At 40.3% G+C, this 27,424-nt stretch overlaps 1 protein-coding gene across 1 annotated transcript in view; it reads right to left on the minus strand.

The window, feature by feature from the left end:
• The window catches only part of LOC119430816 (LIM domain containing preferred translocation partner in lipoma), a 267,474-nt gene that overhangs the window by 72,307 nt on the left and 167,743 nt on the right, over positions 1–27,424 (minus strand). Inside the window, exon 7 of the mRNA XM_037698297.1 lies at positions 25,247–25,834. Within this exon, the coding sequence (XP_037554225.1) occupies positions 25,247–25,834 (588 nt within the window). The remainder of the gene's footprint in view (positions 1–25,246; positions 25,835–27,424) is intronic.

Below are 27,424 nucleotides of genomic sequence, written 5' to 3' on the forward strand. Positions count from 1 at the left end.
CACACACACACACACACACACATATATATATATATATATATATATATATATATATATATATATATATATAACAAGTGGACACCAATTTCAAAAATGCATAGAAGTCCAAAAAAAGCTTCTTTTCTTTTTGTTATATACATTCAACACACTTCTAACAATGTGTGCTCATATGTTCAGCGCCCTATCAAGCTGCTGTTCCTTAGAGCAATCATAGTTGAAGGTAGAAATAATTTAAATAAGCCATTTTTTACAGCTGTGCAAGTTAAAGCATATAAACGTTGAATATATCAGACCCTTCTGAGAAAAGTTTCTGAATAAAAAAATCCACACTTGACATTTATGAATGATGTAAAAATGTCCTGAATTATTAAAACACTGTAAACATCATGCTCAAAGAAGGCCAGGAGGAGTATGATCCTCTAAGGTTTATGAATAGTGCAGCAGCATCAGTTCATTTAAATCAGGGGACCATTATGAAACATTTTTCATTAACGAGGCAACATTTGTGAGGCTGAGAGCAGGAAAGTACGTTCTCTGCTTGTTTCACTGTATTTTATTAATCTGGTCTAACTAACAAGCACAGTAAAACAATGATAGATATGGGGTGAAAATGCGATTTTTATCAGTTACAGCAGTGAATTTTAATTTATTAAGCACAAATTATGCAGTTATTTTTGGCACAGAATATCACTTTTCCATGTTGCATTAAAAGATTAAACTGTATTAATTGCTGGAGTTTATTTAAAAGAAAGCAGAGCTATGACATTTCTGCCAACCAAAGAAACTTTTCTGCTTGTAACTGGGGGGCCCACATCTGGAGGTCACCAACTGGGGGCCCACATCTGGAGGTCACCAACTAGGGGCCCACATCTGGAGGTCACCAACTGCCTAACATAAAAGGCACCAAAAGTGTTCACCCCATTGATATATTTTTTTTCTATTTTGTTGCCTTACAATCTTTTAAATGACTTAAGACAATGTGTTTATATGCAAAAGACCACCAAATACTCAAGCTAGATAAAGTGAAATTATGAAAAATAAACTTAATTTAAATAATTCTAAAATTTTAAAACTTGTTACTGTATCTCTAAGTCCCTTCAGGTTTGTCTTCATGATCCTGGTCCATCTAGTTACTGTAATTTTTGTCCATCCTTCATAATTTTCAACGACTTAAAACAAGAAACGGAGCCAAGTGAGGTCAGACTCAGTTTTTGAAGCAGATTCCAGTCAGACGGAGCAGCAGAGCCAAAGTTAGACTTGGTCTTTAGAGTTGCTAACCACAAATACTGAGAGGATCGGGTGTTGTACTTCGAACCTGGTGCTAGCTGCAGTAGCTGAGTTAAATATGGAGGTGCATAACCCAGCCATGTCTTATAAATGAGGGTAAACCAATGAATACCATGATGTGTATGTTGAGAAGGTCGTTTAACAAGAGAGAAGAGACACTGACGTGTTCTATAAGGAGCATTTGTAACAAAAGTCAATAGCAGAGTGATAAATTGTGTCCAGCGTACAAAGAACACCCTTACAAGCATGTCTGTAAATCATATCTCCATAATCCCACACAGGTAGAATGTTTTTTTTAAACAATGGTGCATGTTGCAGCCAAAAAACATTACTAAGCAAGAAAACATTTGCAAGTATCTTTAAAAATTAAGATCAATTTCTATATAGATAACCACGTCTCACTTTAATCTTAGATTGCAAAACATTAACATGATGTGAAAAGGACAGAGCACCATCAATCCAAATTACCAAATATTTATAAACGGTTACTTCTTCTATAATATTACTGTTTACAGAGGTGAAGCCCACCGAGGCGAGTATGGTTCCTCCTCCACGATTGAAACACATAATTTTAGTTTTCTTGGCATTTAAGGACAAATTTAAGTCAATAAAGGCCTGATGGATTTCAAGAAAACCACACGCAAGGGACTTCACAGCCTCATCTGGAGTAGAACCAAAAGCATTTAAAATAGTGTCATCTGCAATATAACAGAGTGCACAATATCATTTATAAATATGGGATTAAAAAGAGTTCCAATCTTGGGGTACACCTGACATAACAGGAAGGAACTAAAAAGTATGAGAGTCAACCTTCACTTGTTGTGACCTATTAGAAAGATAATTATGGAACCATGTTAGTGGCTGTCCCAAAATTCTAATAAGGTCAAGTTGTTTCAATAAGATAGAATGACCAACGGAGTCAAAAGCTTTGGCTAAATTAATGAATATTGCTGCACAATACTGTTTGAAGTCCAAAGCAGATGCTATATCATTGAGAACTTTCGGAGAGGCCGTAATGCAACCATGCCCTGAACAAAAGCCAGACTGGGCGCTGGACAACATATTAAAAACCTCCAAACAATGAGTTACCTGCTTATTCACCAGTTTTTCAAAAAACTCTGACACACAAGGTGGAATAGGTATAGGCCTTAGACAACATTGGCCTGATTGCCACCTTTAAAAATGGTGCCACAATAAACGGGGCCACTAACAATGGAGGGGGCTCATTCAGCCCAGCAGGTTTTTTGGGGTCTAAAAATTCCAATTACCTCTTCACCTCATTTTCAGTGACTAATTCAAAACAATTTTTTTGCAAAGGAAAACATAAGCCAGGTTGAGTCAGGAGAGAAGCAGAGGGTAGACAGGACGATTTCATGAAGTTACGAGGTGAACAGCTACTATTCAAGATAGACGGTGTAGATGATGGAACACAACCAGAACCTGTGAAATGGACATTAAAACATTAACCGTGTTATTTATCTGTGACTACAGTTTCCATTCAAGCTTTATTTATACAGGTTAGTCCCATTGAGCCTCGAGGAATCATTTACAAGAGAGACCTGATTTTAACAAGTATAACAGAAAAAGGTGAAACTGAGGACTTATTTTCTAACTGTCTTGCCATTTTCCAAATAACTGAATTAGAGGTACTTTATGTGAACAGCTCTCTAAAATAAGCAGACTGACTGACGCACTGCTTGTGTTTCTATGTTATGAATCTGGCAAAAAGCAAGCTTGTCACTCTCCAACCCTGATGGCCATGCTTTACTCCACTCTGTATTCTTTTTCTGCAACAAAGTTGCTAAGTCAGGAGTGAATCACTGGAGCGTTACAGTTTGTTCAGTGTCATGTTCTGCTGGAAAGTGAATCTCTTAACACATCCACCAATGCTGACCCCAGCCCCTGCTGATGAAAAATATCTCCACAGCATGATGCTGCCACCCCCATGCTTCACTATGGGAATTGTGTTTTCAGCAAGATGAGAGATGTTAGGGCACTTCCAGACATGGCGCTGACATTGACGGCCAAATATTTTCATTTTAGTTCCATCTGACACCTCATTCCATATGTTTGGGGAGTTTCCAACACGCTTTTTGGAAACCTCCAGTCCGCCTTGTATTCATCTTCAAGAAATGAATTTGTCCTGGCCACTCCTAATGAAATCCTGCTCTGTGCAGCTTATAGTGGCAGATCCTCCCATCTCTGCAGGAGTTGTCTACCAGGTTTATATGTGACCTCTTGGACGCTCCTCTGGTTAAAGCCAGTCTTGAGTTTTGGTTGGCAACTGTGTCCTGGCAGATTTGCTGACGTGTCATATGTCTTTACCTCCTAGTAACAGATTTAATGGAGTTTTGTGGGTTATTCAGGTTTTGGGATATTTTTTACCCCACATGATTTGTCCTTCTCCACACCTTTGTCTTGGACATGTATGAAGAGTTTCTTGGTCTTCATGATGTTTCATGATCTTACCTCGAGGTGAGCTGGAGTTGATTCTGGGAGCTACAGCTGTGTATAAACTGAGATCATTGAACAAGTAGATCATCCACAGGTGGATCTTATTTAACCAGTAATGTGGCTCCTGAAGGTGAGGGTCCGCACTTCAAAGCAAAAGAGGTGAAAACATGCACACCTTTCAGTTTTACGTTTTCACAATTAAATTTGTTATTTTTCCACATCAAACTTTATTTTGGAAATTTCTGTGGATTTATTACTTATAAGTTAAGTAAAAATTCATTAAAATTCCAGTTGATAAATCAAGAAAATGGAAGGGGAGTAAATAAATAAAAACAAAAGGACTGAATACTTTTACAATAAAATGTATAGACGTAAAAATAAATAAACTGAGCATGCTCCTTTTTATTAACATGACAAACTGCTCGCGTCAAACAGCGTTTTAGGGATAGTTTTAGTTTTTAACAATCCAACAAAGGTGGTAATTCAAACGTACAGTGTAAAATGAGTCCGGTGTGTGGTTTATATCCAGTGATGGGGAGAAACGCTGAGCTCTGCTTACTGTCCTGCGTGTATCAAGGAGTGACTGAACTTTATGATGCATGACTTGCACTGGGCCCAGCTCAGGATGCAGCAAGCTGATGATAGAAGCTCAAAGTGCAGGGCTCATTAACTCTGAGGATCCAACACACTGGATGTGAGGATCCTTCTGCCAAGCAGGAGCACTCCTCACAGAACAGCTGTTCTGTGAGGAGTGCTCCTGCTCCTCAGCTATTATCAGTAAGAATCACATCATAAATGTTAGAGGGAGATGAAGGATGACGTTCCTCATTATTAAAGTATTCCTGCTTTGCCCCCTTATACGACCTGCCTTTTCATAGACACAGTGATCTAAGGTGGCACGCACAAGAGGTTGAACTCAGATGCAACAAGCGTTCAAAGAACTAGCTGGTGTTTATATCGCGTACAGAAGTTCGTATTTTTTAGACAACCTGTGCTGTTAATTTCAGAACAACTGAACACCATTAATCTTACCTCCACATCAAAAGCATGTCTGAGAGGAGACGAAGCGCTGCTCTAACCAGAAACAGACTTTTGACTTTAAGCTTCATTTATATCTTATCCATTCTCCGCCACCCTGCAGCGATGCTCTGCCAGAGAGTTTAAAGCACCTTGTTAGGGAGTCTTTTGTGACAGCATGGAATAATTTTTCACTTGAATAAGAGAAAGAAATTGCTTCCTTGCATGCTTTATGATTGCTTCACAGCTCCTGTTCAGCTTTTCAGAGACAACAATAGAAGCTGTAAAGCAGTTATGCGTGCTGCAGACGTGATTTTCCAGTTATGTCTGGCTCAATTCAGCAAATTGTTTGCCTGTGCCCTCAGGACACTCAGCCCCTGTTTCATTGGAGTTCAAGCTTAAATTTAGTAGGTTAACAGCTGCACCTGTTTTCCACCGTTACGTACACCGAGGATGAAGAGGCTCAAAGGTTTTGATCATCTGCTGCCTGTTGAGATACTGCTGAAAGACATCCTGATGAACCTCAGATAGATCATTTCCTCAGCATTGTCAAACACCAGACCACTTACAATCAAACAGCTATAACGTGTGTAAGTGACCACCGCTGAGAGCGACTTGAGCTGATCACTGCCTGACTGCCACATCCATGAATAAAGCTGTGTGCAGGCCTCACTGGGGCGTTGGCATCGTGTCAGAAGCTGTTAGGTGAGGAGTGGAGTGAGGCTGGGGGCTCTCCTGACGCGCTCTTTCACCTGATGCCCTGACAGCATCACATCCTGCTAGAAACCAAACCTCAGGCCTTCTCGTTCCTGCTCCCACTCAAGTGACAGAGACAACTGTTCTCAGGTCAGCAGAGCTGCACCTTTGTTGAAGGAGGTGGAACAATGAGGGACAGAACAGGAAGCAGGAAGTCTCAGCTATTTACCTACATCACAGCTGTAGTGCAGAACATACTAATCTGTATGCAGACTCTGACTGCCACAGTAATATGTGCAGAGCTTCAGCTGTTAGTTTAGCTGCTTCGTTTATTTGACAAACAGGGAGCTGCTGTAACTCACTGGTCAGCGCCACGGACTCGGGCTGCAACTTTGAACCCAGGTTGCGTCAGGATGAGCTTCCAGTGTAAAACAACTGTCAAATCTTTCATGCAAGTTCAACCAACCCCTGCAGAAGGGAGCAGCAGAAAGAAGAACAGCCTTTTGTTTACAAACAGCTGTCGTCTCTCTTTGCTCATAAATGGAGACTTTAACGGTCTTAATTGTACCAGTTCAAAACGAACACAAACATCATGTCAAAGAATGACAAAGTTGCAGGCACCAAATAAAATGTTTACACGAGTCAAGGTGAAAAGACAAGACTTGTTTAATGCAGATTTAACCTGGAGCTAATAAAAGTCAACCTGTAACTAACTTCAACTATAGATTATTAGTTTATTAGATTTTTTTAAACGAAGCTGGAAGGTTTTTTTGGGGAGGGGTCACTGGTGTCCATATCCAGCAGTCACTGTGTGAGAGGCGGGGGACACCCTGGATGGGTCTCCAGTCCATCACAGGGACACATAGAGACAAACAACCATTCACTCTCTCACTCACACCTAGGGACAATTTAGAGTTACCAATCAGCCTAACATGCATGTTTTTGGTCTGTGGGAGGAAACTGGAGTACCTGGAGGAAACCCATCCCCAGCAAAAAAAAAAAAAAGATCCTTTAGAATACAAATAGGAGTTTTGGAGTACTTTAGGTATTTTTGAATTAGTAACTAGGTTGAAATATCAAAGTTTATGCTCAATAATCCAGGTAAAAAATCCAAGTCTTGTCCTTTGGATGGTTTCTTTTTGTTGAAACATTTTGTCTTTCATCCAAAAGACTTCATCAGTCCAAGGAACCACACCAACTCAGTCTTATGAATAGCACCTTACATACTGGTCCAACCAGTTGGTACTCAGAGGAGTTCTGGGGCCCACCTTCTCCCCTGCTGATTTGTCTGAGGTAGCCATGGCCAAAGTGGTTCAAAACATCAACTTTAACTTTGTTGAACTTTCCACCAGGATTATTGAGCATGAACTTTGATGTTTTGAACAACGTTGGTCATGGCTGCCTCAGACAAGTCGGCAGGGAAGAGAAAAAAAATATGAACAAAAAATCTGCCATTAATCACAATACAATGTGATAAAATGAGTTTGATTCAACATATTCAGATCAACTCAATCAATCAAAACAAAAGAATAAGTACCGTAATTTCTGGTCTATACGCTGCTACTTTTTTCCACACGCTTTGAACACCGCGTCTTATACAATGCTGCTGCCAATTCATGGATTTTTGTTTTTTGATGGGCTAACAAGCTTCATGCCACCAAAACATTTAGCTTTGTCACACCCAGGTGCTCACTTAGCTGCCCAATGCACGTCTCTTTTACAGCACTGTTCAGAAAAAACATTTACAGTATTTGCGCATGTTACATATTTAATTAAAAGTAAAAAATATATATTTATGTGTAAATATCTCATGTTACAATATGAACACCCATGGCTTATAGACAAGTGCGGCTTATTTATGCAAAATTTTAAATTTCTTTTTAAATTTAGCGGGCGCGGCTTATATTCAGGTGCACTCAATAGTCCAGAAATTACAGTAATTGATTGTGATTATTTTAATTAACTTTTTAAAACAAACATCTTGTTTAAAATGACAAAACACTGTCTCAAAAACTGACAATTATGATCAAAACTGCCAGCAACAGATTTGTCGAACACTAATTCAGCAGAAAAAGCCTTTTTTTTCTTCTTAATTATTAATAATAAAACAAACAAAAAAAACTTTTTTTTTTCATCCATTATCTTTACCTGCTTCTTCCATTTCAGGTCGTGGGGGTTACTGGGTTTTGTTCTGGAAAATGAGTTGAACCACAAGATCAAAGTGAAGCACACTTTTGATGTTTGTTGCTGTTTATGTCAGCGCTGCTGCAGTTCTCCTCCTAGACAGTGGGGGGTGCTAATGGAAAAACATTACTGCTAAACAACAGAAACTGTTGAGGAGTAGTATCACCACCGGATAATATTTGTTTCTATAAGTGGCAGCAGGTTCATGAATGGACGGTGGCTCAGTCAGTAGAGCTGCTGCCTCCCAGAAAGAAGGTCGCTAGATCAAATCCCGGTCTGGGGGCCTTTCTGGGCGGAGTTTGCATGTTCTCTCCGTGCATGCGTGGGTTTTCTCCGGGTACTCTGGTTTCCTCCCACAGACCAAAAACATGCATGTTAGACTGATTGGTAACTTTAAATTGTCTCTAGGTGTGAGTGAGAGAGTGAATGGTTGTTTGTCTCGTTTGTCTCTATGTGGCCCTGTGATGGACTGGAGACCTGTCCAGGGTGTCCCCCACCTCTCACACAGTGACTGCTGGATATGGGCACCAGCGACCCCTGTGACCCGAAAAGAAAGAAGTGGTTAAAGGTAATGGATGGATGGATGGATGTTTAAATGGTTTAAAGTCAGGGAGTGAAACAAGCTTGAGCCCCCACATTTAAAAAGTGAGGTGGTGTTGCTCCCTCATTGAACACATTTTACACAATTTTGACAAACAAAAAGTGGATCATTCTCTGAGTCAGATAATGATTTAGAGACCTGGAGTTGATTTGCTTTCTATTAGCAAAGAAAACATTCAATATCAGTCAAATGAGTTCACTTTTCCAAGGAAAAACAGTGATTGAAATTGGAATAATTGAGAAGAAAGTGAATTAAATCTATTTTTTCTGCCAAGTCCAACAGCAACAAGCAAAAACAATGAGATTGAGGGAAAAAAGCACAAACCAGTGAGTTAAATGTGATCAGGAGGGAGAAAAAAAAATTCCTGTGAAAGACAGATGCTCAACAATACCTCACGTCTCTAAACATGTTGCTGTCGCTAAACTGCACAGAGCTTTTGTTCTACGCTCTAAATGTGATATTTGCTCCTCAAAGCCAAAGCATCCGTCTTACCGTTACTAACAGCTCTAACATGCCCAGCAGAATCAGCACAAACCGAGGAAGACATAATCACACCCAGCCATATTTATCCACAGATTAAACGAGGATGGACTTTAGAATACAAAATGCTCTTTACAGTCAATAGAACTGCAGCTTTAATTCAGGCTGCTAAAAGAGATGCTTCAGTCAGCTCAAAATCTGACATTCAGCCTTTTTTTTATTTTTAAACCACAATAGTATAATCTGAAATGGACAGAGGGTCTATAAAAGGAGGAGAAAAAATGTTATTAAGGAGTAATAATAAGCACAACAGCAAACAGACCACTGCATTAGTAAAGGTTCATGAGGGATTGATTCTTTTTATATTGGATTGGAAATATCTAAAAATAAGCGTTTGTTGGTGCATCACTAAATGAGTAATTATAGCAGCTTAGGAGAGTTGATTTTACTGAAACAATGAAAGGATGAGTCACACCATCCTTTCAGAGTTGTGGACAACCGAGTGTGCCTAGAAACAAAATGTCACGTGAAAAATAAAGCACATGCTCTTTCAGTTTAAAAGATTTACGTCTCAAGACAAAATAAAAATGACCTCGTCCTAAAATCAGACTGGTTAGAGATTTATGAGTCTAACAGCCTCAGGGTAAAAGCTGTTCCTCAGTCTAGTGATTCTACACTTAATGCTCCTCAACCTCCTTCCTGAGGGGAGCAGGGCAAAAGTGTGTGTGCTGGGTGAGTGGGGTCCTTCATGATGCAGGTGGCCCTCTTCCTGCATCTGGAGGTGTGGATGTCTGTGATGGTGGGGAGACTGACTCCAACAGTCTTCTGTGCAGCCTTCACCACTCTCTGCAAAGCTTTTCTTTCTGCAGCTGTGCAGCCTCCATGCCACACGTTGATGCTGGAGCACAGGATGCTCTCCACTGCACACCTGTAGAAGGAGGTGAGGACTGAGCTTCCCAGACCAGCTCGTCTCAGCCGTCTGAGGAAGTAGAGTCTCTGATGAGCTTTCTTGATCAGGCTGCTGGTGTTGTTGCTCCAGCTGAGGTTGTCATACAGGTGCACACCCAAGCACTTGTAGCTGGAGACCACTTCCATTGCAGATTGGGGTGGGGGGTTGCTCCTTCTGAAATACACAATCATCTCCTTTGTCTTCTTCACATCGATGTGGAGGTTGTTCTTCCTCAGGTGTTCCAATTCATCCATTATCTTTACCTGCTTCTTCCTGTTTGTGTTGCGGAGGTCGCCGGTGCCCATGTCCAGCAATCACTGTGTGAGAGGTGGTGGTGGTGGGGGTGGGGGGGGGACACCCTGGACAGGTCTCCAGTCCATCACAGGGACACATAGAGACAAACAACCATTCACCCTCTCTCTCACACCTAGGGACAATTTAGAGTTACCAATCAGTCTAACATGCATGTTTTTGGTCTGTGGGAGGAAACCGGAGTACCTGGAGAAAACCCACGCATGCACGGAGAGAACATGCAAACTCCACCCAGAAAGGCCCATGGACCAGGATTTGAACTGGCAACCTTCTCGCTGAGAGGCAGCTCTACTAGTGCCACATGGAAAAGTCAATTAGTACAGTTCTATATCTAAGGAAGTCAGCAGATGCTTTGAATCTTCACTTCATCACAGTCTCCCACAGATGAACAGCAACACATGGCATATTTGGTTAAATGTCAAACAGAAACACTTCAGTCTGCTCAGGGTGATCTCAGAAGACATCTGTGTTTGAAGCCATTATTATTTCTACGTTGATCTTATTTGTCCAAAGGACATTATTCTACAGGTCTTGAAGTTTGTTCTAATGCAGCTTGCAAACCTAAGCTGTTCTGCCATGTTCCTTTAGGACAGACATGGGCAACATATGACCTCAGGGTCAAACGTGGCCCTTATACAACCTCCATCTGCCCCCCAATATTCACAGGTGAAAAGAAAACAACTTTTAACAGTTAATGAACAGTACAAGTACAATGCATGTGGTGTGGTGAGTTGTAGGTAACCTGGAAAACCTGGAGTGGACATTCATTGGTTTGAGTATTCTCCTATTAATCAAGAGGGATGGATTTGTTCATGAAGAAATAGAAACAGTGCTGGTTAAACTAATATTTCATGGTAAATGTGGTGGCCGGAGGGGGGTCGTTCAAACAAATATTTTTTAAATGTGAGGGGGTTGCGTCCCCCTTGCATATAATTGGTGTGACGCCTAAGGTAGAATGACTAACTCCATATTGTTTGAGACTGACACTATGGCATCTCCCAGATTGATGAGTGGATTATTGCTGTTGTCTTTTTCCTTTAGCATCGTGTGAATCCACACATGAAAGCTCCAGATCAACAAATGCTTAACCTTCTGCTTTTATAGAGGTGCTCCAATGTGATGATGATTGGGTAATACGTTTAATAAGCATAATCTGAGTGATACCCTTTAAAGTTAATGAAAGCTGCAAAGATGGACTTATTTTTCCATCCACAGTCTCTGTAATTTGGGGGTTTGTTTAATAAATTAAAATGTTAAAGTTGTAACCGCCTAATTTTAAAACCTAATATCATGACAATTTGTTTTAATTGATGAGCAAAATCCTGGAAATGAAAATGTAGTGAACTTTTACTTTTAATTTTGTGGGTTAAAAAACATTATGTCATCATGAGTACACAAAAGAAGGCTTTGTCTCAGTGGACTCTGCTGAGATCCAGTTTTACGACTGGCCTGTTTGATTTCGTGTGACACAGCACAGAACTGTCACTGGAAACACTGACAACACCTTCTTACAGGTGACGACTCACTCGGAGGACTGATGACTCTGAATGACACAGCAGGTTTTGCACTTAGAAGAAAACATGAGTTTTTGTCTGGGGTGGTAAAAACTGCCTTGTCATTTTTCCTGCAGCTACATTTATCAGTGCTTTTCATGAAAATAATACGAAAGGTAAAATGTGTTTGGGAGTTTATGTAATCCAATTGATGAATTTGCTGCTTGGGATCCTAAACAGGTTAGAATAATCTGCATCGTGCTACACTGAGAGGTGAGCCATTACAGAGCTGCAAATGAAGCTCAGGGCCACATTTGGAGGAGGCACAGACAAAGTATACATTTTCTTCAAACAAAATAGGTCATGCTGTTTCAGCTCTAATTAAATGCTGGGAAAAAAATAGTAATTGTGAACTGTGGCGCAGCTGTGTACACAGCAGCCAGCAGTAATTGAAAATTAACCATTCCATAAATGACATGTTTCACAGCTAGTCTAATCTGCGTCGTAAACTGAATTTATTTCAGTTAAAGGAAACGACTTCAGCGTGTTTGCAGACGTGTAACATATAGAGAGGGGTCTTTCAGTGAGTAAGATGCTGCGTGCATAAAAACTAGGTCATCTGTTCAGAAGTGACACATCCCCCCCTCCCCCTTGCAAACAGATATTTGAAAATCAGAGTGAAGAACGGGGTGCCACGAGCAATCTAAAAAACAACGACAAAAAAACAAAAAAAAACAACCACAACAAATGACTGCACAAATTGTTGGGCCTGAGATAAAACTTATTTGGCATTCTTTTGTGTATCATTACAACCCCATGGACGTAGCAAACTAGATATTAAACAGGATGCAGGTTTTCCTGGTTTTGAGTGAGAGCTCAGAGGATTTTTCCTGCTGGTTCTTTATGTGGCCACCTGAAGCTATATTTAAGCGCATGTGGTGGACATAATGAAGACGCACACAGGTCATCTCCTCAAATCAATGTACTGGCAACATGTGCTTCCCTTTTGTAACACACAGTGTTGTCCACCTCCTGTGTAATTTCACCTCCTGGGCAAACCATAATATAGCCCTCTCCTTTCCTCTCTAAACAGCTACATGGTTTATTTGAAACGCACTCCAACCTAACAATACAGCTGAACCGCCACAGCCAACAATACACAGAGGCCGATCTGCCCGAGACGCTTCCTGGATCAGAGGCAAAAAATAGTTAAGTGCACACGTTTTCACTACGAGGAGAAATATAGACTCCCATTTGTGGGCAGGAGGAGGATGTGAGGAGAGTGGGGAGGAAGAAAGTTTCAGCCAAAAACAAAGAAAACTTGTTTGTGTGTAAGAGGGGGGAGATCATGCACAGGAGAAGCCAGCAGGGGCCACTGTTAAGGAAGAGGGGTGGGCAATTTGTTTGGATGAAAACATCACCACATCCAGTGTCAGACAGTTTACAGAAGAGCCAAAAGATGCACATTTCACAATTCATACTTTAAAGTTGCTGTTTTAGGATAAATTGAAAAGATCAGATGTGCTGCAGGACGACAGCTGAGGAGGTCAAATAAAAAATGGTTCAACTCTGTGGGCACAAATTCAGGTTATAAATATTTTGTACTTGTAAATTAAGTTTTGTAACCTTGTTAAATAAATTTGTGATTTGTGTATGCGTAGCTAGGAATGTGTGTGTAAAAAAAGTGTTTGTTTTTGTAAAAAAATAATTACACAAGTTGCAAATCTTTTTTGCGAAGGTCCGTTTACAGACACAAAGCCAAAAACTAAGTGTAAATCCCTGTCTGTGAGTTTCAATTTAAAAGTACTAATTATGACTGGATTTTTCTTCCTCTCACCTGATTAATGTCAATTAATTGTCAATGTCATGACAATCACAAATGTAACAATCCAATCAGAGAACGAATGGGTTTGAGTGACGATTTACTGAACCGTAAGTACAGGAATAGCATTACGTTTTGGTTTAGTGGAGCCAAAACAAAATTATTGATGCAGAACCAATCTGTCTGTCACTCTCAAGCTCCATTCTTCCCACTCTAGTGAACAAAACCCCGAGATACTTGAACTCCTTCACTTGAGGCAGAACCTCACCCTCAACTTGAAGAGAGCAACACACCCTTTTCCGACTGAGGATCGTGGCCTCAGATTTGGAGGTGCTGATTCTCATCCCAGTTCTTCACTCTTGGCTGTGAACCACTCCGGTGAGAGCTGAAGATCACGGCACGATGACGCCAACAGGACCACATCATCCACAAATGGCAGAGAAGGAATCATGAGGTCACTGAACCAGACTCCCTCTGCAACCTGGATGGACCAAGAAATTCTGTTGATACAAGTTATGATGGATGCCTGGATGGGCAAACTCCATGACCCCTTGAGGACCCTAGTGAGGGTAAAGAGCTGGTCCAGTGTTCCACGACCAGGATGGAACCCAAATTATTCCTTTTGGATATTAGATTCCACCATCGATCAAATTTGATTATCCAGTACCAGTAGACCTTGCCAGGGAGACTAAGAAGAGTGAAGTCCCTATAATTGGAGTACACCCTCCGGTCCCCTCTTTGTGAAGAGGGGAGCCACCACCCCAGTTTGCCAATCCAGTGACATTGCCCCCAATGTCCACGTGATGTTGCAAAGGCGTTTTGACCAAGACAGCCCCACAACATCCAGTGCCTTAAGGAAATGCGGATCCTGTCCACCCACAGATCCCTGCTGCTGCCAAGGAGCTTTTTAACTACCTCGGTGATCAGTTTCTCCCACTTTTGATAACATGCATCTTTAGGCTACATTTAGGCCCAGGCCTCCCTTGAAAAGAGATATGTGATCTCGATGGGATTTGCATGGTTAAATAAAGGGTAATAAATTAATAAATAAGAAATAATCAAAGAATGTGTTGGAATGATTTCAGTTCAACTATGTTTGTGTAACAGAGGCATGGAGTTCAGGTTTGCTAAATTATTTACTTTTGTTGGCAGTATGTTTGTGTAAACTGTCAAAGTTTTTTTGTTGATTATAAATATTTGAGAATTTAGCATTTATTTCAATTTTTACAGTGCATCAGTTGGGTCAACAATCTTTTAGGACTTAACTTGTTTGCTAATGTTGATTCGTACCTTTATTGGGTTGGTTGAACAAATTTGAAATTGTTTGTTGAATGAATTCATGATGTTTTGTCACATTTACTAGCTTGTATTTTTGTCTCATAACCGTTTTAACCCATTCAACAAAAGAAGAAAGGGGGAAGTGCTCTCTAAGCACTATCTAAGAGTTGAACTGCCACAAAAACCTGGCACAGTATTCCTCACTTACCAAGTTAAAGCTACAAATAACTTCTGATGTAGAGGACACATCCTTCACTGCAGGAGGGGAAAATACAATCAGATATTTCACACAGCTGGGGCTCACTGAAATGCATTGACAGATATTGAACCGGACAATTATTTATCAAATGTGCCTTTCGTCTCAGAGGGGCATGAGGAGAGCAGCAGGGCTGAGGGTTAATTATGAGCAGGTATGCGGCAAACATTTCTGATGTACAGGGAGAGCAAACAACTCAATCTTTTTTTTCATTCAACTTTTATTTATACAGGCTAATCTCATTGAGCCACGAGGACTCATTTACAAGAGAGACTTGTTCCAGACAGAATATATAAAGTACAGACAACAATAACAGTAAACAAGGACAACAATAAACTACAGTAAAAATGCAGTTAAAGTAAGAGTAGTGTATAAAACAATAAACCAGGGTGTAAAACAGGGTGAAGTACTAAAAACAAGAACATATCTGCCTTAATTTTTCTATTGACATTATCAAATGTTTAAAATCCCTTAAAGAAATTAAGGTGGACAGCTTCAGTTCCTGTTGCAAAGTGTTCCAGGTGCAGGAGCCGAGTAGGAAAAGGCCTCTTTGCCAAGTTCAGTCCGCACTGAGGGAACACTGCTGTTAATGATGGCCTGAGAGTGCATGTTGTAACTGCACTGAAGGCGTGACATGTGAGATATGCAACAAACAAACAAAAACAAAGCCCAGCTCAGTATCTAATGAATGAGCTCAACAAGTTTAAATGAAAAGAAGTTTATCTCAGCGCAGACCTCATCATCTTTTCACTTTTTATTATGTCATACTGTAGGGGATTTCCCAGAAAAGTCTGCTTCTACTAACAAGTGTTTGTGCGTTTGTGCGTTTGTGCGTGTGCTCACTGTTTAGTGCACTAAAGCTACATGACAGGAATTCAGAGCTTGTACGGACATGGCAACCTTCCAATTATTTGTTTTTTCTTCTTCTGTAAAACAAAGGGCAAAGTATGAGTAAGTCTTGAGTAAAAACTATAATTAACAGCAATTAACTGGTAAGATAGCTGCTACGAAGTTTTGTAAGACTGATTTTTTTTCTGACCGGGGTGGTGGTTCCCCTTTTCAAAAGGGGGACCAGAGGGTGTGCTCCAATTACAGGGGCATCACTCTCCTTAGCCTCCCTGGTAAGGTCTATTCAGGGGTACTGGAGAAACGAGTCCGATCGTTGGTCGAACCTCAGATCCAGGAGGAACAGTGAGGGTTCTGTCCTGGCCATGGAACACTGGATCAGCTCTTTACCCTCACTAAGGTCCTCGGTGGGTCAAGGGAGTTTGCCCATCCAGTCTACATGTGTTTTACTTGGAGGAGACGTTCGACCGTGTTCCTGGGGGTACACTGTGGGGGGTGCTCCATGAGTATGGGAATGGGGGCCTGTTGCTATGGGCTGTTTGTTCCCTATAAAAGCGGTGTGAAAGTTTGGTTCACATTGCCGGTAGTGTCGGACCCCTTAAGGGTGGGAGTTGGACTCCGCCAGGGCTGCCTGTTGTCACAGATTCTGTTCATAGCTTTTATGAAAAGAATTTCTCAGTGCAGCCAGGGGCAGAGGGAATCTGGTTCAGTGGCCTCAGGATTCCATCTCTGCACTTTGCAGATGATGTGGTCCTGTTGGTGTCATCGTGCCATGATCTCCAGCTCTCACTGGAGCGGTTCGCAGCAGAGTGTGAAGAGGCTGGGATAAGAATCAGCACCTCCAAATATAAGGTCATGGTCCTCAACCGGAAAGGTGGATTGCTCTCTCATGCAACAATTATTCAATAGGAGGCTCGTACCTATTTGCTTAGTTAAATTCAGGTGGCAACTTTTTTTTTTGGCCAGGCTCTGTATATGGGGCACTCATCTTGAGTTTTGATGATGCAACCCAATTTTCGAAAGGAAACTTTCAGATGCCTAGAAGTAGCCACACACCAGAACGGAAGTCAGTATCTTGCTAATTTTTCTACTTATCATATTCACAACATGTATGAATGGACGGATGGAAGGTATTTCCAATTCCCACACGTCGGTCCATGACGGGCGACAAAGACAATGATCCAATGTTTGTAATAAACCCTTACACTTCTTCTACACAGGGATCTCCACGTTGGTATTCTTGGTTGTATTTATGCTAAAAAATTGTTGATTAAACATGGAAGCAGGTACAGAAAATAAGCTCTGGTGTGTCCACAAGCCAATGCAACATCCTCTTTAAAAATCAGGCCCCTGGGATCAGGTCCAGTGGACTGACCTTTAGTCTATAAAGCACCCTGCAAACAGATCCTGTGTGGACCACCACCACCCCACCGTGTCATTTAGTAACACGGCCATCAACGGAGAAGTAATTACACCCAGCAGCTTGTACATGAGAAGTGTCAGGAGGATCTAACTGATCTCCAACACTTAGTTCAAACTACTCCAGCAGTGTAATCACTTCTGATGATACGACAAAAATGTGTGCTGCATCGTTAGAAGGCTAGAGCCCCGATAAGTGATATGAACCGACTGAAGACTGTTTCAAACTGACATGATCTTCAAGGGTCAGAGTGTTTACAGAGGTCTGCTGCTGAACCTCTACACAGACTCAAATCTCAGTTTTAATTCTTAGTTACAATAGAGTGGATGCAAAAGTTGTAATATATAAACATATACATTCACATACAAGCATACACACACACACAGACACAATTTGATGTGGCAATCTAATTTTCAATATAAATGTTTACATACTGTACATGCATAAATGGCAGCAGTCATCTTTGGTTTTGACGTGGCAACACAATTTTTGATAATGACCTTTCTTACACCTAGCTGTAGCCACACATTAAATGAAAGTCAGTACCTCACTTATTTTTCAAGTTGTCATGCTCACAGCATGGATGGAAAGATGGACGGACAGATTTAGAGTTCTCTGATTTACAGAAATTCCAAATGCTTCCTTTTGGTGCTATATACACACATCGTATACAGGTGCTGCTTAACACACATTATATGACCTGACATCCATGTGTTTTCTGCTGCCAGATCCAAGAGCCAGTGTCAAAAAAAGGTAAAAAGCAAATCTTTTCAGGCATGAATTTAACAATACATTTGTCAATTTCTCATTTCCAGGTTTTTAAATAAAGCCAAGGAACAGAATTAAAGTGAATGTTCTTATGTGACTGAACATTTTCCCTATTAACTGATTCTGTGTGGGAAAGCATTGAACTCATTTCCTGTGCTTTTATGTATAATACAGCACAGCATGTTTAAAAAAGTTTTTAAAAAAAAGTGTCTTAAAGGACGGACAGGCTTACAGGTGAAATTGGTTTATTCACACTCAGAAATGAGTGGGTGTGCTTAAAAACACAACAACAAGAAAATCATATTAAATTTGTATTTACTTGCGTTGTCAAGACAATATCAGCGAGGAAATGCCAGGAAAATGTTCTAATTATACTCTTAGATTCCTTACCTGCACAGACAAAGACACACTCACCCACACAGAAGATTATTTTGATGGTACAAATTCTCTGAAAGCTCCACTTCACTGTACATGACTGTAGAAGAAACGGCTCGAGCGTGCTGGCATTTGAATGGAAGAAATAACGAGCTTTTTGATGTTAACATTGTATGGTTTGGTGAAAATAGAAAGCAGCTTTAAGATCTTCTCAGGAAGTATTTATTTCTTTTCTTTATGTTGCCAGAGGGAAAATCTGTGTAAGACTGTAGAGAAAACAGAAGACATGTAATGTGGATGAACTCTCCAAGTTAAAGCTTGATGGAGCGGTGAAAGATAAAACTGGATCAGAAAAATCCTAAAACTTGTGATGCTCTTTCATTGCTGCTACTATACTTTCATTAAATGAGAAGATTTCAAAATCCTGTAGAAAATGGGATAATTTTCAGTTTGCAGAGAGTTTGCACCCAACAGGTGCAATTTGTTTCAATATGCATCTACCCAGAAATGATCACAGGGTTGCACATAACATGTCTACATCTTGTCAGTTATATTTTAACTGTGCACCACAAAAGAATCCGCCACTGGTAATTTATACTGAGGTGCTAACTCTGTTGAGTTTTTTTCCAAGGGGCCAACACATAGTTTTATGGTTTAGGATAACCAGAGTCAACCAACTGAGGAGAAGCCATCACGCAGAAAAAATGCACACCTGATCTCCTTTCAGTGCAATGATTTAAGTGCCTGTCACGAAACCGGTCAAATAAAAATTGCAAATGATTGAGGCGAGATGGGAGATGAAGTCATTCTGATGCATTTATGCCTGAGCCACAAAGGAGGTAGTAACAGAACTGAATTGGTGAGTAGACAAAGCAGTGTGCAAGCTTCACTCTACTGTATCCAATGACACTGCAGTAACTCACTGGTTCTGTGACAAGCTCAAATGCTTCATTCATGTGAGCCCATATTGATGGAATCAATTGGTGCATTTGAAATGAACAAACAGAACTGAATGATTGTCTTAAGGCTGTTTTATGGTAAAATCACCTTACCACACAAAGTGCCATATATGTCATAATGCCACTATGAGACAGAAAATAAATACAGCTAAACAAGAAATGTAAGATTATTTTAAGGGAATGGTGGTTAACTACAAACCAGATTCCAAAAAAGTTGGGACACTAAACAAATTGTGAATAAAAACTGAATGCAATGATGTGGAGATGGCAAATGTCAATATTTTATTCGTAATATAACATAGATGACAGATCAAAACTTTAATCTGAGTAAATGTAACATTTTAAAGGAAAAATATGTTGATTCAAAATTTCACAGTGTCAACAAATCCCAAAAAGGTTGGGACAAGTAGCAATAAGTGGCTGGAAAAAGGAATTTGAGCATATAACGAACAGCTGGAAGAACAATTAAACACTAATTAGGTCAATTGACAACATGATTGGGTATAAAAATAGCTTCTCAGAGTGTCAGTGTCTCAGAAGCCAAGATGGTAAGAGGATCACCAATTCCACCATTGTTGCGCAGAAAAATAGTGCAGCAATACCAGAATGGTGTTACTCAGCGTAAAATAGCAAAGACTTTTAAGTTATCATCATCAACCGTGCATAACATCATCAAAAGATTCAGAGAATCTGGAACAATCGCTGTGCGTAAGGGTCAAGACCGTAAAACTCTACTGGATGCTCGTGATCTCCGGGCCCTTAAACGTCACTGCACCTCAAACAGGAATGCCACTGTCAAGGAAATAACAGAATGGGCTCAGGAATACTTCCAGAAAGCATTGTCAGTGAACACAATCCACCGTGCCATCCGCCGTTGCCAGCTGAAACTCTACAGTGCAAAGAGGAAGCCATTTCTAAGCAAGCTCCACAAGCTCAGACGTTTGCACTGGGCCAGGGGTCATTTAAAATGGAGTGTGGTGTTCTGTGGTCAGATGAGTCACGATTTGAAGTTCTTTATGGAACACTGGGATGCCATGTCATCCGGACCAGAGAGGACAAGGACAGCCCAAGTTGTTATCAACGCTCCATTCAGAAGCCTGCATCACTGATGGTATGGGGTTGCATGAGCGATTGTGGCATGGGCAGCTTGCATGTCTGGAAAGGCACCATTAATGCAGAGAACTATGTTCAGGTTCTAGTACAACATATGCTCCCATCTAGACGTCATCTCTTTCAGGGAAGACCCTGCATTTTTCAACACGATAATGCCAGACCACATTCTGCAGCAATCACAACATCATGGCTACGTAGGAGAAGGATCCGGGTACTGAAATGGCCAGCCTGCAGTCCAGATCTTTCACCTATAGAGAACAATTGGCACATCATAAAGAGGAAGGTGCGACAAAGAAGGCCCAAGACGATTGAACAGTTAGAGTTAGAGCATTCCTATTTCTAAACTTGAGAAACTGGTCTCCTCTGTCCCCAGACGTCTGTTGAGTGTTGTAAGAAGAAGGGGGGATGCCACACAGTGGTAAAAATGGACTTGTCCCAACTTTTTTGGGATTTGTTGACACCATGAAATTTGGAAACAACAGATATTTCCCTTAAAATTATACATTCTCTCAGTTTAAACTTTTGATCTGTGATTTGTGTTCTATTCTGAATAAAATATTAGATGTTGGCACCTCCACATCATTGCATTCAGTTTTTATTCACAATTTGTTTAGTGTCCCAACTTTTTTGGAATCCGGTTAGTAAAAACAGCAGTAGTAACATGTAACTTTTAGGGCAACCAGGGGGGTCACATATTCATTCATCCTTTATTTATACAGGTTGGTCTCATTGCGTTTTGAGGACTCGTTTACAAGAAACACCTGTAAATATGGCAGGAATATTACAGGGCTTCTGCCAAAATAACTGTATAATGCAAAATCAATAACAGTGTAAATATTTGAATAGCATTTTTATAAAACACTATGAAATTTATAAGACTGAAGCCGTTTTGGACTGTCAAAATACACTTAGGAAATTGGTCCATTAATGAGCTAAAATGGCTTGTTCCAATGAATCTCCTTACAAATTGGATTGCTGTAAATATCAGATCTAGGAAGGAAATTCCAAGACTCCTCTCTCACCAGCAACAACAACCAGCTCCTCCTAATGGATCCTAAGGTGTTTTCAGACCAGAGAGGATAAATATTCCCCCCAGCAAGTTCTGGTCTGCTCCAGGGTCTTTGTTCAATGGGACAAGCCTTGAAACCCACCACAGGGAGAAGCACAGGAGGCATCCTAATTAGATGCCAAACCATCTTGCATTTCAATCTGATGATAAAAGCTCACTCGCTGGACTGAGCTTGACCACCCAACAGAGAAAGTTAATTTCAACTGCTTGTATCACAGATCTTGTGTTTTCAGTCATGGTATTATCTTTATAAAGTAAAGTGCTATGTGTTGTCATCATTGTGTTTCCATACAATGACAAAATTAATTTTCTGCATTTAACCCATCACACCTAAGATAAACCCATGTGGAGAAGTGGGCAGCTATGTAAGCGCCTGGGGAGCAATTAGGGATTGGGTATCTTGCTCAAGGACACCACGACATGTGGGCATGGTGGGGAGTTGAACCTGAGACTTCCTGGTCTCAAGTCAGCTGCCCTACCGTTACCCCATCTCAGCCCACTGACCATAAATATCACATTACAACCATAGGTGAGGGTTGAAACATAGACCAGTAAATCAAGAGCTTTGTCTTTTGGCTCAGATGCTTAAATAAACTAGAGCAATGCCCTATGTGAACAAGGGCCCATGGCATCATTCGCTCAGTCCTGCCATATCATGGCCTTAGGCTGAAGACCATGGCTTGACAATGCTAACAGAAACACACCAACAGCTAAAAGTCACTTTGATATCTTAGCCATGAACACCACAAACAAGATCTGAGACCAGAGGCAGCCTGGGTGGAGTCCAGCTGGCACCAGGATCAAGTCTGACATTGTAACGAAGGTGTGGTACATCTCTTGTCTTGGTTATACAGAGACCTGATAACTGCTGAGTGTCCTTTTATTTTTAAACCAAGTATCTCACTTTGGACTCCTGATATATTTTTACGTTCTATTTTATATAAAATATATCTTTGCAAACTTTGAAAATAATCACATTTGGTTTGCATTTACATTTTAAACTTTCCTTAGTTTATTCTCAGCTGATTTTAATTCGTATACATATAAAAGTACTGGATGCAAATGCACATAATCAAATTCTACACTGCAGTTTTTGATCTAGTTAAAAATTTAAATGGTAAAAAGAACAAGTAAGATTTTGGTTTTAGTAGATGTACAGAAAAATTTAAAATAATTTTGGACTTTCCATCATGTCTGTTCAGTTGGCCTGAATTAAAGGGAGCTGATGTTTATGATCCAAAAGGATGTTATTGAAAACATCCTGCAGACACCATATGCAAATGGTCTCATTGAGGTCAAAAGGCAACGTGGGCAGAACTGGAAGGCAGAAAATGTCACATTATTTAAACATGTTTGACATCTGAAACCACAACTGAGCTTCTGGGGGTCTTTTACTGTCTGCAGAGATTGAGCAGTTTAAAAATAATCCTCCCCCTGCCAAACGTCACTCAGGCTCAAGAGCCAACACAAGATATCATCCAGTTTAGTTTTTCTTCAGAAAAGACACAGAGCTTCGTGGAAATGTGTGTGCTGTTATTGTGTGTCTGTTATTTTTATGGACTACAGTGGAGATTGGTGGATTTGGTAAATGAAGCATCTATTAAGGGATGTAAGAAGCTGCTCTTACACCTTCTTTTGGTTTGGGTTTCAAAAAGTGACGAGGGGTGAAGAGGAGTGCAGAGAGGACAGGCCGCTCAGAATAAGTCTGGATCATTAAATTTCATCTAACCAGTTTATCTGAAACTTCTAATGAATCTGACCTCCTATAAATACCCTCCTTTATATGAAATGATCTATTTAATAAAGTCTTTAATTGCGGTCACAAATCTTGAACTGACAAAGTCATAAAATCACCATTTGCAAGAAAAGCAGAGATAATCTTTCATTATTGTGACACATATGTAAATAGTTCTTTCAAAAAGACCATGTTTGGTTTCTTTTCATAACTGATTACCAGAAGCACAACTCATTCTTTAATATATATATATATATATATATATATATATATATATATATTTTTTTTTTTATATTTTTTTTTTTATTTTTTTTTTTTCCATCATTTAGAAAAGGCAATGAACATGTCACAGTGTTGGGTCAAGCAGAGCGTTGGTCATAAAGGCAAGGTTGGCAGTTTCATTTTAATCTGGCCTTATAATAACTCTGGGGGCGATGAGTGACAGTAAATATCTGATATAGTAAACAGAAAGAGACTGATTAGAGATATGGTTTGGATGCACATATTTTAGGAAAGAGTTGAGTTAAACATGATGTTTGACACCACAGTCAGTTTCAACACAGTTTAGTTCAATTTGTGCAAATAGAGGATCAAGTTTCCAGACATGCTTTAAAGCATTTAAATAAGGCAGAGTGAGTGGGGGCTGGGGGCGGCACTGAACTCGTTACCTTGCTTCAGAATATCCTTGGGAAAGGAAGACAAATATATACATAAGGAGTGGATGCCATGTCTGTAAAATTAGCAATTTGCTTTTATCTGAAATCAAAGAGATTCCTGCAAATCTCTAAAAGGCCATCTTTTGTTTATTTAAAAATGCATCACACTGGGACCAAAGCAAGCTTTTCAAGCAAAATGCAGACTTTTGTTTTGAACAAATTTAATTAGACTTATTTTTAAGATACTTGCTGCAATGTTGAAGTTAATTTGTATTTAGTAAAGTGCAGTCCTTGATGAGTTATTCCCTGTGGTTGAAAGGCCCAGATTGTATTTTGAAGCAGCATAAAATCCTTGAATTAAAGAAAACTCAAGGGCCTTTCACTTTCCAGAGATTGTTGAAGGCTGGATATGTTGAGATTAGAATAGCTGTCTCTGTGGCACAGAATACCCAGTTTTAAGAGATGGCAGTATTTTATAATTCCTGTCCTTAAAATACAGCAATATATAAAGATCCATAACTGAATTCAGAGTATTAATGTGTTTTTGTCCTATAATAAATATAATTTTATGCATTTCCATAGAATGACAGAATCGGTTTATCAATCAACCTTTATTTATACAGGTAAATCCCATTGAGCCTCGATTTGTGCACTTAGAACAAACTGGATGCTCTTTCTCTTTTAAAACTAAATAAATCAAAACTAAATAAATGTGCGACTTTTTAGATGTACATCTAATTTGACCTAAGTTTAATTGCATAAAGTTTGGGATTTTAAACCAAAATGAGTATTTTTGGGCTTTAAGAGTTCATATTTCCCACAAAGGATTGTACATTGATCACTGAGATTTTGACAGAAGTTAATTGAAGTGATTTTAGGTCCTCCTGGACATCTCTCAGATGAGCTACTTCAGAGGTCACACATGAAACACACAGGAGAGATTTTAGGTACTGTACAACACCTTGTGATCCGGTGAAAGCTCAGGGTTTTACACAAGGAACTGGGAGATGATGGATGACAGAGCTAACAACTGGTAGACTGAATGGTTGGTAACAATCCAAGATATTTTCTCCTTTTAATCTTTTTGCCATCTACAACACACGTGTCAAACTCAAGGCCCAGGGGCCAAATGTGGCCCTCGTTGACATCTTCTCTGGCCCCCAAGATGATATGTTCAATGGAAAATACTTTTATCACTTTAATTTTTTCAGTAATCTTTGGTTATGATGTCCAAAGTGCAACAGAGAACATCAAATTAGTCCAATCAAACTCTTTTTGAGTACCCTGCAACCACAAAAAGATTTTGGGTGTCTAACGAGTTAATTTAGATTCTGAAACTGGCCCTTTAGTTTGTAAAAGGTTTTAGTTTTGGCCCCCTTTTGTAAGTGAGTTTGACACCCCTGATCTACAATTTCCAAGAAAAATCATAATGTCAGTAGGTGTTGCATGATCTATGATGAGACAAAAATCTCTTACCTTAGGTGGAACCACTGGTCCAGAGGTATATGGAGCCAAGCTTGAGAGCGCATCTGTAAGGTGGGTTTTCTTGGGGCCTGGAGGCTGGTATGCTTGGACTGGAACAGGATCTGGTCTCCTAGAAGTAACTCCCCCTACTTGCAGTCCTCCTGGATGGTGCTGCTCTTGATGACCCATCGGGGTAAAGCCAGGCTGGGGTGGTCCATAAGCAAAATCGGGAACTTTTGGTTGGGCAGGCATGTACTGCACCTGTCCAGGGCTTCGAACTGGCTGTTGGCCAAAATGGTGCCCCGGAGCTTGATGCTGGGGGCCGTGCTGGGCCGACCTCACCTGGACATTAAAGGTAGGCTGGCTTGGAGTGGATGCTGTGGTATAAGAAGCTGGAACAGGCTGAGGAGCCATTGGGTTTTGAGGCTTGGGAACTGGGCTGACAGGGGGAGGAGATGAGGCTGTGGAGACTCCCCCTGGAGTCTGAGGTTTAGGTGTAGACTTCTTCGTAGCAGTTAGAGGTGGCTGATTTGGAATGACCATACGTTTGTAACCAGTCACTGGAGCATTATGGGTGGAGCCCGCCGACAATGCAGCTGTCTGAAAATTACCAGAAAGAAAGAGCAAACATGACTAAAGTTCAGAAAAGTTCAAGAAAAAAAAATCTCTTCTTAATTTAATTATCTTTCCTTACTGATTAAAAGAGCATTAACAGAAAGTAGTGGAACTGCAGCAGACTTCTATTCAAGTTCTTAGGATTCACATGACTTGAAAAGTGAACAGACCAAGTACACTTAAATGGCAAATCTTTTACTTTCTATAGTCCCGCTACGCGTCGTCATCAACATTAAACATATCTCAAGTAACAACTTCAACCAGGTGGTTTATAGGAGAAAATGGCCAACCATAAATATCAGCAATGACAAGTTAAAGACATGAAATGATTGTGCTACTGAGGGCTGAGGTTACCAGCGCAAGTAAGTCAAAAAATGCTTTTGGACTGCAGGATCCCACTTCAGGGTCCCACTTCAAAACCCTTACAGTTATTGATGTAGTTAACCCTTGTTTTGTTTTTGTAATGCCAATACTCTGGCCATTCACAGACCTTATAACTACATTTAATATGGCTTTCTTTTAGCTTATACTTTAGAGTAGAAGCTTCCTTGGCTCAACAGGGACTCTTGAGGGGTGTAAGTAGATGTGATTGTACCATGCAATAAAATTTGTAGATTGACTCTATACTCTTACAGCACCTGCATTTTCAACACTAATGAAAAAAACTACTAAACTTTCACTGTTGTTTGTTTGTCATGCTTTTCTTTGAACATGTGCAGCACAAAGTAGACTGATTTGTTGTATGAGTTTTGGCTTTTGTAACTTCTGAATGTGTGTAGTGCCCAATCAAACTCTGCTCAGACCAGTCTGCTTTTCTACAACCTCTGACCATTCATGAGCCAGCGATGGGGACAGCCACTTCCAGCAGGGACATGAGCTTTCAGAAATGAAGTGGGCAGTGTGGATCCAAAAGAGGCGTGGAGCGGAACTCAGCTGTGTTGATGCGGAGCACGACAAAAATATGTGATGGAGGTCTACTTCCAGCTCTTTTCAAAACATGATGAATTAATTCAGTTTAGCAATTCTCTTTGTGTTTAATCTTTGTTAACTAAATACAGCGTATTGCAGTCATTAGCATTATTTCATAAGTAACAAATCTGGTTTTTGTTGTTTGATCCTCTGATTAAGTGGCTCGACGCTATTGTCATCAGCTAAGTGTTGTACAAGCTCAGCGTTTCTCTGGCGATAAGAAATCAAACATAGGTCTTTAAACTGTTAACTGGTTTGAAAAGCACCTAAAGGGAGTGTCTAATAGAGAACATGAAAGATAACACATTTTGATTATACCCTAGTAAAATCAAGCTACACCAAAAGTGGTTATTCGAAACAGTCACCCAAAGCCGGGTAACCCCGGCCTGTGGAACCAGTTGCTTGGGGTCTTCTGGAAGACCGCTAATGGGAGCTAGCCTCAGTGTCTCCGCACTGCCTATGGGGACCTGGCTAGATACTGGTTTTTTAACAGCGCAGAACCGAGCTTCCAGTTCAGACAACCTCTTCTCCCAAGCTACAACAAGGCTACATTTGTTACATGTGCCATTATCACTAAAGGAGGCAGAGGAATAACTAAACACTTGG

Source organism: Nematolebias whitei, chromosome 3 (genome assembly GCF_014905685.2).
Source record: "Nematolebias whitei isolate Nwh7 chromosome 3, NemWhi1, whole genome shotgun sequence".
Taxonomy (NCBI): domain Eukaryota; kingdom Metazoa; phylum Chordata; class Actinopteri; order Cyprinodontiformes; family Rivulidae; genus Nematolebias; species Nematolebias whitei.